General features: G+C 41.0%; 2 protein-coding genes across 4 annotated transcripts; one reads left to right on the top strand and one right to left on the bottom strand.

The window, feature by feature from the left end:
• Positions 1-2,807: 2,807 nt before the first annotated feature.
• LOC113014914 (uncharacterized) lies at positions 2,808-5,115 on the bottom strand. Its single transcript, XM_026156752.1, has 2 exons — positions 4,387-5,115; positions 2,808-3,949 (listed from the first exon to the last, which is right to left on the bottom strand). The coding sequence occupies exons 1-2, from the start codon at positions 4,757-4,759 to the stop codon at positions 3,363-3,365; spliced, it is 960 nt and encodes a 319-aa protein (XP_026012537.1). The 5' UTR covers positions 4,760-5,115; the 3' UTR covers positions 2,808-3,362.
• A 2,060-nt stretch (positions 5,116-7,175) lies between these two features.
• On the top strand, positions 7,176-16,687 carry LOC113014912 (uncharacterized). 3 transcript variants are annotated; one of them, XR_003271027.1, is made up of 5 exons: positions 7,176-7,206; positions 8,426-8,531; positions 15,682-15,840; positions 15,919-15,975; positions 16,359-16,685. XR_003271027.1 is itself a non-coding variant. In XM_026156750.1 (4 exons), the coding sequence occupies exons 1-4, from the start codon at positions 14,485-14,487 to the stop codon at positions 16,604-16,606; spliced, it is 1,359 nt and encodes a 452-aa protein (XP_026012535.1). In that variant the 5' UTR covers positions 14,438-14,484; the 3' UTR covers positions 16,607-16,687. The 3 variants fall into 3 exon arrangements, 2 of the variants coding, with proteins under 2 accessions (XP_026012535.1, XP_026012534.1); XM_026156750.1 differs by lacking the exons at positions 7,176-7,206; positions 8,426-8,531 and adding an exon at positions 14,438-15,382 and having other exon boundaries at positions 15,922-15,975; positions 16,359-16,687; XM_026156749.1 differs by lacking the exons at positions 7,176-7,206; positions 8,426-8,531 and adding an exon at positions 14,438-15,382.
• Positions 16,688-17,762: the final 1,075 nt, after the last annotated feature.

Here is a 17,762-nt window from a genome sequence, read left to right as displayed (position 1 = left end):
AACTTTACAACATGTATGTAACTGTAGGTTTTGTTTGTTTGTTTTTAAAATGGGGTTCTGCTTGTGTATATATACAGAAAATGCCTAACCAAACGGTAGGTTCAACAATTTACTCAACATTTTGTACCCAAGATATGTAGTAAGCAGTTTAAAATTAAGTATTTTGAGTTTACAGAAACATGAGATCAGTTGTTGAGTAATATACTTAGAGTGAAACAGCAGCCAGTTTACTTCTATACATTTTGTTTTCACAGGTACTTGTTGCATCTAGCCTTTTAAAATAAGATACTAACTAGTTATTTCTGCTAAAATCATTTGCCATAACAATATTGTTGTAAACAAAACAAAACAAAAAAACCCTGTCACACTTTAATAATTTGTTTTTGTTTTAAATAAGGCAAATATTTCTGATGTACTAGTAATAAAAAAAAAACTGTGGTGTTGGTAATAATCATAATCAGCCCTAAATATATGCTTTAGCAAAAAGGAAAGTTTGAAGCCTAATCTTAAAAGTAGATAGTGTCTGTCTCCCGAATCCCAACTGGAAGCTGGTTCCACAGAAGAAGGGCCTGAAAACTGAAGGCTCTCCCTCCCATTCTACTTTTTCAAGGCCAAGTACAATAACCCAAGTTTTATCTCAATTTAGAAGCAGAAAATTAGAGGTTGTCCAGGTCTTTATGTCTTTAAGACATCCCTGTATTTTATCTATCCATGAAGCCATAAAACAGGAAGTGATACGATACCAACAACACCAAGTGAAAGAACCAGTGAGCAGTCAGTCAGCAACCATGTAATCTACTTGATGAGCTTTGTTGCTTGTACTTGCCGTTTCTTGCTGTCTTTTCACAAACCTCTCACTGAAAATGATGGTCCAGACTGTCAATCTAGTTCACTTTAAAGGTTTTGATTTTAAAACACAACATCTAAAATATTCATTGTAAGAAAATAACATTGATGTAAAGTAGTTGTCTTTAAGTGGTAAATCATAGGACTAGTGATGGGATTTCCGGCTCACTAAAAAGAGCCGAACCGGCTCTTCAGGTTGTTTTGTTGCTTTAATTAATTTATTATTAACAATAATATAAAATTATGCACAAAAGGAATTACTAATGTAAAAAAAAAAAAAAAGTGGTTTTATTTATATATGTTTATATATAAATATATGCGGTGGCCCCTAGAGACAAAGCAAGTACAAACTCCAAAAGACATTTCTAGTGTTAACTGAACTTCCAAAACAGAGCTACCTAGATCACTTAAATTACACAATTGAAAGCATATGTGTATGGTTTGTGTATTTATACACAAGCACTCATATATATTCAAATAATTTAAAAAAATGTTAATTTACCTGTTTGTAGCAAGTACATAAGCTAAAGAGTAAATTGAGTTGGTTATGAGTAGTTGGGCTAATTCAGAAGATATCAGATTCGGCTCTAGGAGGTGAGTGAAGTACAATAAACATACAACCACAGATATTGTGATTACAGTTATTATTTATAGTGAAAATAAAGTGCAATTACCAAATACCAATATTTACAAAATCTGCAGACAGGAAAAAGATAAACCATAATTCAAACTTGTAAAATATCCGCTGCACAGCGGTGCAGCAACCTCGTCCAACCTCTGGCAAACAATGTCCATAAAGTTTATTTCATAATTGATATAAGTCCAACGCGTATGACAGTCTGTAACAGGTTGAAATTGGAAGTGTGATGATCAGCACTAAGATTCCAAGACTAAAATCTCGGAAGTGAGATTTAGGGGACTGAAAACCAGGGGGGGAGAGTGTAGGCCGCAGCAGCCTCCTACCAGACCGCAGGAAGTTGTAGCTGGGGTTCTGGCTCGTTGGGCCTAGCTCGCCATCCAAGGTAGTGGTGTCGCTGTGGTCTCTCCAGGGCACCACTAGCCTGCACATTCACTACGTGCGATGTCACATATGAGCCTTCCTACCCACGGCGGTATCAAAGTACTGTTGCTTCCATCCGCTAACGCCTCTCCCCCGCGTCTTTCCGAGACGACAACCCGGAAGGCATATATCGGTGCCTCGCGAATGTGATTGGTCACAACAGGCACGTGCAGACTCACGGCGTGGCGTGCGTCATGACGCGTCGCGATGCCTTCACGGACACGCTCCGGTTGGAATTTAAGATTTCGGTTTAGTTATAGATGCAGTTCTTTTTATTTTTATGTGGGTTACATGTTACTACCACACACCAAAGCCGGTCATAGCCACTAGGTAACAAAAGCTCAAAACTGCACCTAGCATTCTGGAGCACTTCTGTTGTCTTTTGTACGTGCTTCTGAGTTTGTACGTGCTTCGGAGTTTTTACGTGTTTTGGAGTTTTTACGTGTTTTGGAGTTTGTACATGCTTCTGAGTTTGTACGTGCTTCGGAGTTTTTACGTGTTTTGGAGTTTTTACGTGTTTTGGAATTTGTACGTGTTTTGGAGTTTGTACATGCTTCGGAGTTTGTGCGTGCTTCGGAGTTTTTATGTGGTTTAGAGTTTGTAAGTGCTTCGGAGTTTGTACGTGCTTCGGAGTTTTTATGTGGTTTGGAGTTTGTACGTGCTTCGGCGTTTTTACGTGTTTTGGAGTTTGTACGTGCTTCAGGGTTTGTACGTGCTTCAGGGTTTGTACGTGCTTCGGAGTTTTTACGTGCTTTGTCTCTAGGGGCCACCATAAATATACTTTTATTTATTCACTCCACATAAAATTTAATAAATAAATCATATAATACCAAAAACAACTATTCACATTTCAACTTTTAACTATTTCAATTTTTAGCTTTTTCCTTTTAAACAAATTTAAAGTGCGAGAGACAGATTTGGTGTTATAAGCCTCATGTTATGGATTAGTCAAGTGTAAAACTATTTGACCACACAATACCATTTGCAATTCAATATAGCAGGACAGTGGAAAAAAAGACAAGAAATACTCTATCATACATACCAGCAACAGAAACCTCCAGGGTGCTGAGGTTCTTGCCCCTTAAGGTGCCAGCGCCTCCCTCCATTGCAAACAGAAGCTTGCTTATCTTGGCGATTTGAAAGGTTTTGTCTGTCTGTCTGTAAAAGTCCTGGTGAACTCTGATGTCATGTCCCATGAATCTTGCAACTTGCTCGAGCTCTTGATCATTAAGATCGAGGAGTTGGCAAAGTGTGGCAACTTGTTTTCTTAATTTAGTTGACCTCAGAAGCTCAGGGTTTTCTGCTTTGCTTTGGTTTGCATATTTTCGTAGGCAGTCACATCCACGTATGTGTGTCATCCCACCAGGTCTAGCAAAGAGATAGGGGTTTTCAGCAGGTACACCAGCTGCTTCTCTGTTTTTCACCAACAAATCGATTGACTCCTTCATTCTGTCGCTCAAAAAACACTGGCACTTTCCTGCCTCTCTTCCCCCTGATTCCCCCTGCGGGTTAATAGCTTGCTTAGCTCTTTTTCTAATGGTGACAAGGTTTCGTAAATGTCTTCATTAATGGGACTTGTTTTTACGTTCTTGTAGGTCTGAAGAGTCAAGCGTGATGCTTCCCCTTCACGTCGCTTGTTAAAGACAATAACCTGTGCCAAAACAGTCTCATTCAGTGCCTTGTATGCTGCCAAATCCATGTGCTGCATTAGACTCTCTCTTGCTTCACCTTCCACGGTACGGAGATGGTCCCTCAGAGCAATCACATTTTTGGTGAGGGGAATGTCATCCGGTTTATTCCACCTCTTTTCTTGTATTGTTTGGTGAGCACTGACAGATACACTGTTCCTCCAGTTTTTGTCCAGAAGTTCCAAGAATTTTTTGGCCTTCTTCTCTGCATAGTCATCATCATTCATAAGAGTCTGTCCAATCAGTACCTCGACTGCGCCTTTAAGACAAAATCCAATTTTGACTGCTGTTGACGGTTTGCCATATTCATTTTTGCCTGGACTAAAGTTTGCAAGATGCTTGGCAACACTGACAACTATTATACCCGATTCTTTGATCCCCATGATAGAACAGAGAAAACCTGACTCAGGAGTGGTCAAAACATTTGTAATTCTTTATTCAATCATCTTCCGGAAGAGAGAGCCCTGCACAGCCCAAAGCCCAAAGCAGAATCTCTAACATTACAATCTAAAAATGCGTCTCATATAGTGTTATTTTGGTACTTCACACGTCACACAGTTTCAGTACAAACAACTCCTTATATGTCAGTAGCTTCGTCTTTTTCTGTCTAGTTTCCTGTATTTATTAATATACTTGTACAACTGCACACAGACTTCCTGTTTTTCAGTCTGGCTGAGCACTTTGTTTGTGAGTTAAAAGTGGCCTTGGTTTACAAGCCTTCATTACTAAAGTACATAAAACAATATAATCAGCAAATAAGCATTAAGAATATATATTTATTTCTTAACACAACAAACTGGAATTTTGATGGTTTGCACAAATCTTCAAGTACATTCACTGTCCTGTCCATATTTTTTGCAGCTAATATGAGACGGCCAAGCTCCCTCATCCTTTGCGCAATATATTGGTGCTTAGACTTCACACGGCCATGTCTTGCATATAGCGATTCTCCATATTTGCAAATCAGAGAATCACTCCTGATGTGAAAGGACACTTGATCTTGTCGCATGTTGTCAATAATAGTCTGACATCCTTTAGATGAATGTTTTATTGGAAGCAGGCGTGCAGCGTAACCCTGTACTCTAGGATGTCTAGTTTTTGACGCACACAGTTTTTTACTTTTGCATGACAGCGCATGTTTCCATAATGTCTTTTTGATATACATTGCAAAGCAATAAGGGCAAGGTAAATATTCTCCTGCTATGGTTTTATTAGATGGCTGCTTCCATGTTACGACTTGTCCTCTGCCTTTTTGTATCACTTTGGTGTTGTGCTTAAAGTCACCTTTATTGCGAAGTTGTTCTAGAAGATCCTTCCTTTCTTTGGAACCAACAGGGTAGCTAAAGGCATATGCCACATCACTTATCTCTATGTGATTCCTCTCCAGGTGTCTCGATATTTTTGCTTGGGACTTCCCACAGTAAAGACAATAATGTTTTTTGTCCCATACTCGTTTGTTGTCCTCCCTTTTTGTACATGTTTTTACAGTCACTTCTGATTTCCGTTTAGTCCGTTTAGCCTTTTTTTTCTGCCTTATGATCATTTCTCTTTCTTTTCCCATATGTTCTGGGTGTCTTTTTAAGAGTCATGTTTCTCAGTTCTTCATTATCACTGTCGCTATTGCTAGAAACATCAGTGATCTTTAGTGTCTTACTTTGTAGACTGTGGTTGTCCTCATCACTTAAGTCTGAAATTTGACTTGGCACGTATTCAGAGCCTGAACAAATGGAGAAATCCAGCTCAGAGCAATCACTCTCCTCCTGAATAGGTAAAGAGAATAATCATCATGAGAAGAAGTCAATTATAAGGATAGAGTTATGTAATAAAGCTGTAAAACTATCTTCCAAAAGTTGAGACGCTGTGTAAAATGCAAGTTAAAATAGAACGCAATGTTTTTCAAAGCCCACATCTTAGTGTATGGGGGTGCATTAGTGCCTATGGAGCTAGTAGCATACAAATGTGGAAACGCATCGTTAGTGCTGAAAGAAAATACAGGTTATAGAGCAACATATGCTCCCATCTAAACAACATCTTTTTCAGGGAAGGCCTTGGATATTTCAGGAAAACAATTGTAAATCGCATAGTGCATGTATTATAATGGCATTGTGTCATACTCCAATACTCTGAGTGCTGAAATAACCAGCCTGCAGTCAAAACCGTTCACCTACTCATAACATTTGGAGCATCATGAAACGAAAAATGCGACAAAGGCGGCCCAGGGCTGTTAAGCAGGTAAAATCTTACGTCAGACAAGAATGTGACAACATTGCTCTCCTTAAAGTCCAGCAACTGGTCTCCTCAGATCCCCGATGTTTACAATGTTGTAAAAACGAAAAGAGAAAATTCACAGTGGGAAACAAGGATAAAGCATCCATAAATTCCGTGAGAGGACTCAGTGCTTCATTCAAAGATTCAAGAACATCCATGTCCTGCCATGTTAGGACTAGATGTCTTGTTTTTTTGTCTGCACGGAGAACCTGTGAGAGCGCTTTCTCTTGCTCTATAACTCTGTTAATCATATGTTGTAGGGAGCCCCACCTGGTAGGGGTGTCTGTGATAAGCTGGTGAGCAGGTAAGCCCAATTCTGCTTGAACCTTGGCCAGTTCATGTCGTCTTTTCCATGAATTGGAGAAGGCACTCACCAATCGCTTGCAGACACCAACTGCTCGTTCCACCTGAGGTAGTTTCAAATTCCTCTCTGTGTAAAAAAAATGTAAGATACATATATTTATCGGTTACACTTTAAGGCAGAAGTAACATTTTTTTAGGCTACATTCTAGTAAAATGTTAATTTGCACATCGTAGTGTGGCAAATCTCCGTTAATGAGTTACAGCATTTCGCCCCGTGCGTGGGGCTGGACGGCGCTAACGGAGACTCGTTAACGGAGATTTGCCGTGTTAATGCAGTTGTGGCGTAAATGTAATTTTAACAAGATTAACACTGACAGCAAACGCTGCAGGGAAAATTATGCCTTAAGCAAATTGTTTTGGTAGCAATTAATCTTCCAAGCTTTTAACATGCTCGTTTAAATTGTACCTTTAGAACTGTAATATCCTACGTGGCCTGCTATTGTTTATTATTATTGAAATATAATTTTGCATTTAGACACTCACCAATGGCTAGGTGGAGACGGTGACCAAAACACTGTAAGCGTGTCCACTCATTCAGCTGAAGTGCAAGGATGTTGTTTGCAGCATTATCCGTAGTGACACACACTAGACGATCCTCATGCAGTCCCCACGACACAAGAGCTTCCCTGAGGCCTCTGGCTATCATTTCTCCTGTATGATCATCAGGAAAATAACTTGTCTGCAAACATCGACTGTAGAGTGTCCAGTCTCAGATGAAATGACTGACTTAATCATAGGGCCTTAAATTCTCTATACATGACAGTGAATATTTTAAAGACATTAGCTTGAAACGTATCTTTCTCATACAGTTTATTTAATGTTTCAAAAGCCTCTTCAAAAATGCACTGTATTTTCATTTTCTATCTGTTACACACGAAGACTGAGACCAGCCAGATTCAGAAGACTGTGAGCTGCCTAAAGCCGCAACCAAACAGCTTTCCAAACAATGATCTGGACCTGAAACATCCAGAGCCTGAAAGGGTAAATATAATCCAGTGTACCACTTAATGAACTAATAATTTAATCTATCATCATTCTTTATGGATGCTGTGTGTGTGTGTGTTTGGCAGTCACCTGGGTGTGATGTGATTTACATGGACCGTGGCTTGTAGGTCCTTTTCATTGTTTCAAAGTGCAAGTCTGGATAACATCTGAGTGTGTTTGTGTGTTAACCACCCAAATGTGACTTAGGAGGACCACACTGTTATTGGGAGACTCCGTCAAAGTTTGCTTCATGGTGACATCACTCTGGTTTTAGGAGGGGTCTTCTCGTATTTTTTTGACAGTTTGACCTACAGCATGCAGAACTGACTGCATGTGCTTTGTTTCTAAGTTGAAATGGTTTGAAACTCAGGCTTGAACATTAAGATAGATAGTACTATACAACTTCTTAACTTGTTTTAGGCACTTTTTACTGCTCTAGTGCATGGGTTCTCTCTGGCTGTGTACTCTGGCTTCTTCCCACAGTCCAAAGATGTAGCTTATGGGGTTAGGTTAACTGGTGATTCAAAACTGCCCTTTGGTGTGAATGCAAACGCTTGTCCTTCCATGTTAGACTGGTGATCTGTCCAGGTTGCACTGCCCTATGGTAGCTGGTATAGGCCCCAAACCTGCTACCCCACAATCCTGATAAGGATAAGTGGAAGAGGATGGATGACTGCAAAGGAATCAGCTGTTAATTGGAGTGACAGGCTGTCGCAGGGTATCACATTGACAGACTCTACCACACTCACACCTATGGGCAATTTAGAATTACCAGTCCAGCAAGCCCCACTAACTGGATGTCTTTGGGCGGAAGCTGTAGTTGCCAGATACAACTCGGGTGAGAGGCATTGTACACCCATCATATTTGGAATAGGTTCCAGCTGCAAGGATAAGCAAATAAGGAAGGATTGTTTTTTATTTTGTTTTTGTTTTTTGTTTTTACTCTGACCCACCTCACGCAGATAAGAATGCATGTGCCATTTTTAAGAAGGTGCAGTGTTTTAACTCAATTTGCTATTCTAGATAACAACAAAGTGAAAGAATCAATTCCCCTAATCCCAGTAAAATGGTTCCAGTAGAAAAAAGTGAAGAGGTCAATTGCGTTCAAATTTTATACTGGGATGAAGTGTATTAGTTGATATCTGAAACTGAATTGAAAACACCTCACCTTTCCAACTGTCCAAAACAAATAAATGTTGCAATATTTTGCTAACAGTGTCACAATCATCGTCTGGTGTGCACAACAATATCATCTTTGGACAAGTGCATTCAGTGTGTGGGACCGGTTTCCTCCCTCAAGTGGCTTGGCTATAAGTGCAAAGGTGAGACATTTGGTAAATGGCCTGTATTTATATAGCGCTTTACTAGTCCCTAAGGACCCCAAAGCGCTTTACACATCCAGTCACACACACATTCACACACTGGTGATGGCAAGCTACATTGTAGCCACAGCCACCCTGGGGCGCACTGACAGAGGCGAGGCTGCCGGACACTGGCGCCACCAGACCCTCTGACCACCACCAGTAGGCAACGGGTGAAGTGTCTTGCCCAAGGACACAACGACTGAGACTGTCCAAGCCGGGGCTCGAACCAGCAACCTTCCGATTACAAGGCGAACTCCCAACTCTTGAGCCACGATCGCCCCACTAAATGTGTACCTATTCACATTTCAGTATATAGTAAAATTAAGATAGCTGAAATGAACACTGCTCCCTTTTTAATCAGTGGGTGGTCACGTCTAATTAAAGAAATGTAGTATTACCTCATTGGTCACTTTTGAATGCTGGCGGTGATTTCATTTTAGTGGTAGCATGAGACAGTCTACAACCCACACAAGTGGCTCAGGTAGTGGAGCTCATCTAGCGTAGCACATCAATGTGAGCTGTGGCAAGAAGGTTTGCTGTGCCTGTTAGTGTAGTGTCCAGAGCATGGAGGTGCTACCTGGATGTGGAGTAGGCCATAGGAGGGCAACAACCCAGCAGCAGGACCGCTACCTCCACCTTTGTACAAGGAGGAACAAGAGGAGCCCTGCAAAATGACCTCAAACAGGCCACAAATGTGCATCTGTCTGCTCAAATGGTCAGAAACTGACTTCATGAGGGTGGCTTGAGGGTCCAGCGTCCACAGGTGGGGATTGAGCTTGCAGCCCAACACCATGCAGGATGTTTGGCATTTGCCAGAAAGCACAAAGTTTGGAAACTTCGGCACTGGCACCCTATGCTCCTCACTAGAGCAGGGCGATATGGCCAAAAATATTTATCACGATATATATTTGAAAATTTGCGATAACGATATAACTGACGATATATTTGATGCGAGACAAAATACAACTCCACAACATTAATAGCGCAAAAAGACAACCTTCCATTTATTTTCACTTAAACAAGAAGCTGGTTTTTATGTACATTAAAGCTTTATAAAAATGTAACAGTGCAAATGCAAATTCCTTGCTGAAAGTTTAACCAAAAGGCATTTCCAGTAGAAATGGGCTGACATATCCTGAGCATAACCATGTATAATATCCACTGAAGTTAAAAAGAGGTGCTTTGCAACATTAAACTGCAGTGTGCAGGACGCATTTTTTGGACCATAAGGTGCACGGGATTATAAGGCACATTAAGCGAAACAAAGCAGTCAGATAAATCAAACTTTATTAAACTCATTCTTCTTGCTTCCTCCACTTCTGTACCATTGATTCATTAATGTTGAATTCTCTGGCAGCTGCTCTATTCCCATGTTGCTGCAGTATACTAATGACTAACCTCGTATTGTGGATGGATTATCTCAGTTGTTCTCCTGACTGAAGTTTGGTCCGTTTACAGCATCCTGCCATGCGATTGCATTTGTCTCTAACCATGAAGAACCTTCACGTTAACTTTTATAAGTGGAAAAGTGTTAGTGTTTGTCCTCCAGCTTCACTGTTTATGTTATGCTAACATACAGTGGGGCAAAAAAGTATTTAGTCAGCCACCGATTGTGCAAGTTCCCCCACTTAAAATGATGACAGAGGTCAGTAATTTGCACCAGAGGTACACTTCAACTGTGAGAGACAGAATGTGAAAAAAAAAATCCATGAATTCACATGGTAGGATTTGTAAAGGATTTATTCGTAAATTAGGGTGGAAAATAAGTATTTGGCCACCTCAAACAAGGAAAATCTCTGGCTCTCACAGACCTGTAACGTCTTCTGTAAGAAGCTTTTCTGTCCCCCACTCGTTACCTGTATGAATGGCACCTGTTTGAACTCATCATCTGTATAAAAGACACCTGTCCACAGCCTCAAACAGTCAGACTCCAAACTCCGCCATGGCCAAGACCAAAGAGCTTTCGAAGGACACCAGGAAAAGTATTGTAGACCTGCACCAGACTGGGAAGAGTGAATCTACAATAGGCAAGCAGCTTGGTGTGAAAAAATCAACTGTGGGAGCAATCATCAGAAAATGGAAGACATACAAGACCACTGATAATCTCCCTCGATCTGGGGCTCCACGCAAGATCTCATCCCGTGGGGTCAAAATGATCATGAGAACGGTGAGCAAAGATCCCAGAACCACACGGGGGGACCTGGTGAATGACCTGCAGAGAGCTGGGACCAAAGTAACAAAGGTCACCATCAGTAACACACTACAACGGCAGGGAATCAAATCCCGCAGTGCCAGACGTGTTCCGCTGCTGAAGCCAGTGCATGTCCAGGCCCGTCTGAAGTTTGCCAGAGAGCACATGGATGATACAGCAGAGGATTGGGAGAATGTCATGTGGTCAGATGAAACCAAAGTAGAACTTTTTGGTATAAACTCAACTCGTCGTGTTTGGAGGAAGAAGAATACTGAGTTGCATCCCAAGAACACCATACCTACTGTGAAGCATGGGGGTGGAAACATCATGCTATGGGGCTGTTTTTCTGCCAAGGGGACAGGACGACTGATCCGTGTTAAGGACAGAATGAATGGGGCCATGTATCGTGAGATTTTGAGCCAAAACCTCCTTCCATCAGTGAGAACTTTGAAGATGAAACGAGGCTGGGTCTTCCAACATGACAATGATCCAAAACACACCGCCCGGGCAACAAAGGAGTGGCTCCGTAAGAAGCATTTGAAAGTCCTGGAGTGGCCTAGCCAGTCTCCAGACCTCAACCCCATAGAAAATCTGTGGCGGGAGTTGAAAGTCCGTGCTGCTCGGCGACAGCCCCAAAACATCACTGCTCTCGAGAAGATCTGCATGGAGGAATGGGCCAAAATACCAGCTACTGTGTGTGCAAACCTGGTAAAGACCTATAGTAAACGTTTGACCTCTGTTATTGCCAACAAAGGTTATGTTACAAAGTATTGAGTTGTATTTTTGTTATTGACCAAATACTTATTTTCCACCCTGATTTACCAATAAATTCTTTACAAATCCTACCATGTGGATTCATGGATTTTTTTTTTCACATTCTGTCTCTCACAGTTGAAATGTACCTCTGGTGCAAATTACTGACCTCTGTCATCATTTTAGGTGGGGGAACTTGCACAATCGGTGGCTGACCAAATACTTTTTTGCCCCACTGTAGCTGTGTCGCTAGCGATCACGTAGCACATCATTATATACCAGCTAGCCCAACTTCAGTAACCCTACAAACGTCACTGCTGTTTAGTTTCCTGTCTTCGTTCATGTTGGAAGTGATAGCAGAGCTGTACGTTTGAATTTTTTCAGAAATCTCTCAGTCAGAACATGCAATATCATGCTTAGGTAACTAGCGAAACTAGCGAGCTAACTTCCGCTAGCTTCCTGCTAACTTCTAACTCCGTTAAATGTAATACATTTTGTTTTCATGGATGCCTGGAAGTTAAACTTTATAGTTACACCTGGTAAAGTAGCAATGCTGATCGTTTTATTAAAGATGAAAGAATTGAGAAAGTTTTTAACTCTCAGTGATGCTGCAGTGTTGTTTGACCTGAAGGATACGGAGTTTAGGACCCAGATTACTCCCAGATTTAAGAGCATCTTAGTCCGACAAATACGACAATAACAACGGCCGCTTGCATGTTCTGCAAAAAAATGTGCTTTGTCGTGTATCTGACGGACAAACACCAAACCAGTTCCACATCACTGAAGTTGCACCATTTTTACAAACCAATTCTGGTTCATCTGTTTCACTCAACAAGCGGCCATGTGCATATGAAAACAAAGGCACTGCGTATGCGCGTTTTACTCCCATTCTATCGCGATATTTCATTTTCCTATCGTTGCCTAACATTATACCGGTATTACCGTGAACGGTATAATATGGCCCAGCCCTACTCCTCACAGCTGAAAGGAGGTTCAAACTGAGCACGTGACAGTCTGGAGATGCCGTGGGGAACGTTCTGCTGCCTGCAACATCCTCCAGCATGATCATATTGTGTGTGTAATGGTGTGGGGTGGCATTTCTGTGCCTGCCAGAGAGCCTGACTGTCATTGGGTAACAAGATGAGATCCTCGGACCCTTTGTGAGACCACATGCTGGTGCGTTTGGCCCTGGGGTCCACCTAATGCGAGACGACACTGGACCTCATGTGGCTGGAGTATGTCAGCAGTTCCTCCATGACAAAGGCATTGATGCTATGGACTGGCCCGCCTGTTCCCCAGACCTGAATCCAATTGAGCACATCTGGGACATCATGTCTCACTCCATCCACCACAAACTGTCCAGGGGTTGGCAGATGCTTTAGTCCAGGTCTTGGAGGAGATCCTTCAGGAGACCGTCCGCCACCTCATCCCGAGCATGCCCAGGCATTGTAGGGAAGTCATACAGGCATCTGGAGGCCACACACATTCAACTACACACTTTCATGCCATTCAACTACCTAAAGAACAAAGTATTTAATAAGAATAATTCATTCATTCACATCTGGGATGTCCTTTTTTTGGGGGGGGGGGGGGAGATTAGCAGTGTATGTGTAGTCATTAAAATATCCTTAAGTGTGAACAGTTTGGGGGGGTTTTTTTCAGCATTTGACATTACTGTAATGCTTTGACAAAAAACTACTTCACTTAAATAGAACTGCAAAGCTAAATTAAGTCTATTAAAATGTGTTTCAGTTTGTTTAGGGGTCTGGCACAAATCCTGCCTTGCAAAATTGGCAAATGAGAATTGCCACCAGTCAACACAGGTGTGTATCCCATTCATATTTGGCTTGACTTTTTTCAGTTTATTTTTTACCTGTCTAAAGTATTGCTCAATTAAAATAACTTTTATTCTTACATTCCAGAAAGAAGAAATTTCTGAATATTCAGGGGAGGATGTCAAATATCAAGCGATGATGATGGCAACCACAGCATATCAGAAGAAGAATATGTGCCAGATTCAGAGTCATATGATGAAGATTCAGATGAAGACATCTCATTATTGCCAAGCACATCAAAAGGTCTGCTATGCCAAGATGACATCTCCAAAGCGCATGAACAATCAGATTCAACGAATTTAATCCACAACTTGACAAAGGACAAGCCACAAGATAAAGTGAGCTTTGCGAAACTGAATCAGAAAAAATGACTTTAAGTAAAAGAAATTACCGCTATTTTTGTGGCAAACCACAAGCTAAAATTTCCCGCCACCTGAAAACGCACAAAACAGCTCCTGATGTTGTGCATGCATTTTCCCTGCCTAGAGACTCAAACGAGCGTAAAAGTCTGTTAGAGAAATTGAGAAATAAGGGAAATTTTAAGCATAATGCTGCAGTTTTGCATGGTGGAGTGGGACCACTGAAAGTGAAGAGAAGACCCAAGATTAAAGCAGTAGAGGGAAAGTTTGCTCATTGCTTTTATTGTCAAGGGATGTATGTTCGCAAGGATCTTTGGAGACATGTCCGCAGATGTCCTAACAAACCAAAAGATGACACGGATAAAGAACCTGGAAGAACCAAAGTACTCGGCCTGGCTTTAACTCTGGAGTCTCAGTGTTATCCGCAGGTGTCAAGTGGAGTCTGGAAGGTTCTTGCTGTTATGAAACAAGATGAGATTGCCTCAGCTGTGCGAAATGACTTTACTGTTATTCAGTTTGCCCAGTCCCTCTACAATAAACATGGACAAGACCCTACAAAGTATGATTATATACGACAGAAGCTTCGTGAAGCGGGACGTTTGTTGTTGTGTCTGCGCACAGAATCCTCAGTGCATAACATGGAAGAAGCTATTAAGCCTGCTAATTTCCAGAGAGTTGTGCAAGCAGTAAAGAAAGTTTCAAGTTTTGATGAAGAGACACTGTCATACAAAACTCCAAGCCTTGTGCTGAAACTGGGACATACACTGCATAAAATGTCTGACATTATCCATTGTCGTGCCCTCATGACAGAGGATGAAGCCCTAATCAAGTCCACTGATGCGTTCAAGAAGTTGTATGTCTCCAAATGGTCCGAGATGGTGTCTCACCGTGCCTTGAACACATTGAGTGAGGCAAAGTTTAACAAGCCATCAACATTGCCCTTTACAGAAGATGTTCGGATTCTCCATCACTACCTTCAAAAATCTGCAGAAAGTGCCTTTTGCAGCTTGGAGAACAAAGCCACAGCTCAGAATTATGCCCAACTTGCACAAGTTACACTCTCACAAATCATTGTGTTCAACCGAAGACGTTCTGGAGAGGTTTCAAAGATGCGCCTCAAAAGTTTTCTTGAAAGAGACAAAACGGCACTCCACACAGATGTTGCCATGGGGCTCTCAGAAATGGAACAGAGACTCTGTAACTATTTCTGTAGAATAGAAATAATGGGAAAAAGGGACAGAAATGTTCCAGTTCTGCTAACACCAAGCATGCTGGATGCTCTGTCACTACTGGTTAGTAGGAGGCCTGACTGTGGTATTTGTGCCACTAATATCTACCTCTTTGCAAGACCCCGATCAATGAGTCATTACAGAGGAATGGACTCCTTGCATGTTCATGCACACCAGTGTGGAGCAAAGCAGCCTGAGTATCTAAGATCGACACAGCTCAGAAAACATGTTGCCCCACTCTCACAAGTCCTTAATTTGAAAAACAACGAACTTGATCAGGTTGCAGATTTCCTGGGTCATGATATCCGCGTTCACCGCGAATTCTACAGATTACAAGTTCCCACAACACAGCTGGCCAAGATTTCCAAACTGCTTTTAACACTGGAAAAAGGACATCTTTCCCAGATCCAGGGGAAATCACTGGATGAGATCAAAATAGAAGGTTTGTATTGAAAGGAGCAAATATTAGGGCAGTAGTTGAATATTATGCTTTATCAACAGAATTAAAACCTAAAAGCACAGACCATTCTGTTAAATGTCCATGATTTAAGGTTCTTAAAGTCTATTGTTTCATCACTATGCAACATTTGGCAAACTGCAGAGTGGTGGCCTTAAATAGTAAAACTATGTACTATAATTTCCAGTATTTGTTCTGTATTTTGTCATATCTCGTTGTTAATGTGAGGTTTTTGGGGGGGGGGTTGTGTTTGTGTTTGTTTTTTTCCCCCCACAATTTCTCAGATGAAATTGCATTAAGTGATGCTGAAACAAAGGACAGTGAGAGTGAATCAGATGATGATGACACAGCACTCACAATGTCGGCGTGTGGCACCAGTGAGCCTGTACATGCAGTAGCTGATTCCACAAACACAGCGCAGCTCCAAGACACTGTAGATTGTGGTAAGTTACCACTAGCTTCGTTTCTGTGGATAAAATGTTTGTTACAAATATTAAAACTTAATCAAATTGTGTAATCAGCAGATGAAGGACCACTCACAATGCCTGCAGCAAGTGAGACTGCTGCTCCCTCTGAAGGTAAGGGGTGCAGTTGCAGAGTGGTGGTAAAAAGTCACTTGGATGAGTGACAAAATGTTTCTCCCACTGAAAACGCTACGTCCAGATTAACAGAATCAACGTTTTGGGATTTACTTACCTGGATGATTGAGCATGCATCAAGAGACTTTTATTCATTTTTTTATTCAGTCTTTTATTCACAGTGGAACACTAAATGTTGTCTCATTTTAGAAATTTGATAAATTTTCAAAGAGAATTTTAGCTCGTCTTGATATTGATGGTAGCAACACATTTCAGAAGTTAGTACAGGGTAGCATCCATTCTTTTAACAAGCAAATGTTTTTTTGTTTTTTTTGTTTGGTTTTTTGTTTGTTTTAACTACTACTACTTTATATATCTTCCAGAGAAAAATGCTGCTCAATCCCACAATTCCCGAAGAGCTCCCAAAAACATGTGGTCCAAGGCTGAGGTTGCTGCAGTGATGAGGCATTTTAAAGACCACATAAACGAAGGGAAACTAGCCACCAAAAATGAATGCAGTCATTGCAAATTGGTAGAAGATCTGGTGTTGGCAGGAAGAACAGTTCAAAACATAAGAGATTTTGTAAGAAACAGAGGATTAACTGCAAAAAGGCAGACAAAAATGAACTAAAATAACTGTTTAGCCAGATGTGGTTTTACATCTTGGTCAGATTGCCAATTGTTGTTAACACTGATGTTCTGTTTAAAGAAAAAAAAAGTTCTTGTCAATTACAGAAGTAGTTTGTATTTCATAATTTTTACATTTAATTTATTTAGGGTTTTTTTTGACAGGTTATATTTAAAATAAAAAATTATAAATGCATATTTTCTCCCCTTAATATTTACCTTTAGACTATTAAAATTCATTTTAAATGTTATTAATTTTTCTGTTTTCTATATTTTTATATTTCTGTGGGAAGCGTGGGCATTTTTGTCCATAGATTTCTTTTTTATTTATGGTTAAAATTAATGTTCAGATCCAAGAACACTAATAAAATGATGTTCCAGTAATCCTGTGTCCTGTCAGATGTGTATTCATGGTAATGATGAGCTATTTAAATATTACATCATTGTCCCTTTAAAGACCCAATAATATTTTTTTTGGACCTCATAAAACACATTGTTGTCAAGTGGACAATGTCTCCAGAAAACACAATAGAGTCTGGTTGATGTGTATCAGTGTATCTAGACTTCTATAGGGAGTGTATGAGGTCTGAAGTGACCCAAATTTTTTTCAGATTTTTTCGAACACTTTAACCTCGCTCCCTTGGCTCCAAGTCCTTTGAAAAGGGTAGTCCACTTAAACCACCACCGGGCGGATTGACGTAGGATAGTCCCTCCATACCACATAGACCCGTGTGTGTGTGTGTGTGTGTGTGTGTGTGTGTGTGTGTGTGTGTGTGTGTGTGTGTCTCAACCTCAAAATGCACTCTGCCTCACCCCGCCCGTTGACGCTTCTGACCTTTTACCAGACAGAAGCTCTCTGTGATAGGTGTAATAACCTTAACTAAGAACATGTGTAATCTATTGAATGAATGCTTTGATGAAATGATAATTAATGTAATGGTAATGATGGTTATGAATAGTAGCAGTAAAATATTTCCCTGATCTCCACACTCCCTCTCTTGAACTCTTGACCACAAGAGGTCACCATACGTTGCGCTGTGTCACTCCTCGGCCCACTCAGCTGCCTCCATGTCCATCAATGGCATGATGGGCCCGGGTCACCATTCCCAGGTCCACTGCCCTCGCTCTGACCCTCTCTAGCCGTCCTCTGGCCCAGGGAA

Source organism: Astatotilapia calliptera, chromosome 22 (assembly GCF_900246225.1).
Source record: "Astatotilapia calliptera chromosome 22, fAstCal1.2, whole genome shotgun sequence".
In the NCBI taxonomy this organism is placed as follows: Eukaryota; Metazoa; Chordata; class Actinopteri; order Cichliformes; family Cichlidae; genus Astatotilapia; species Astatotilapia calliptera.
This window is presented reverse-complemented; position numbering and strand designations above follow the sequence as displayed.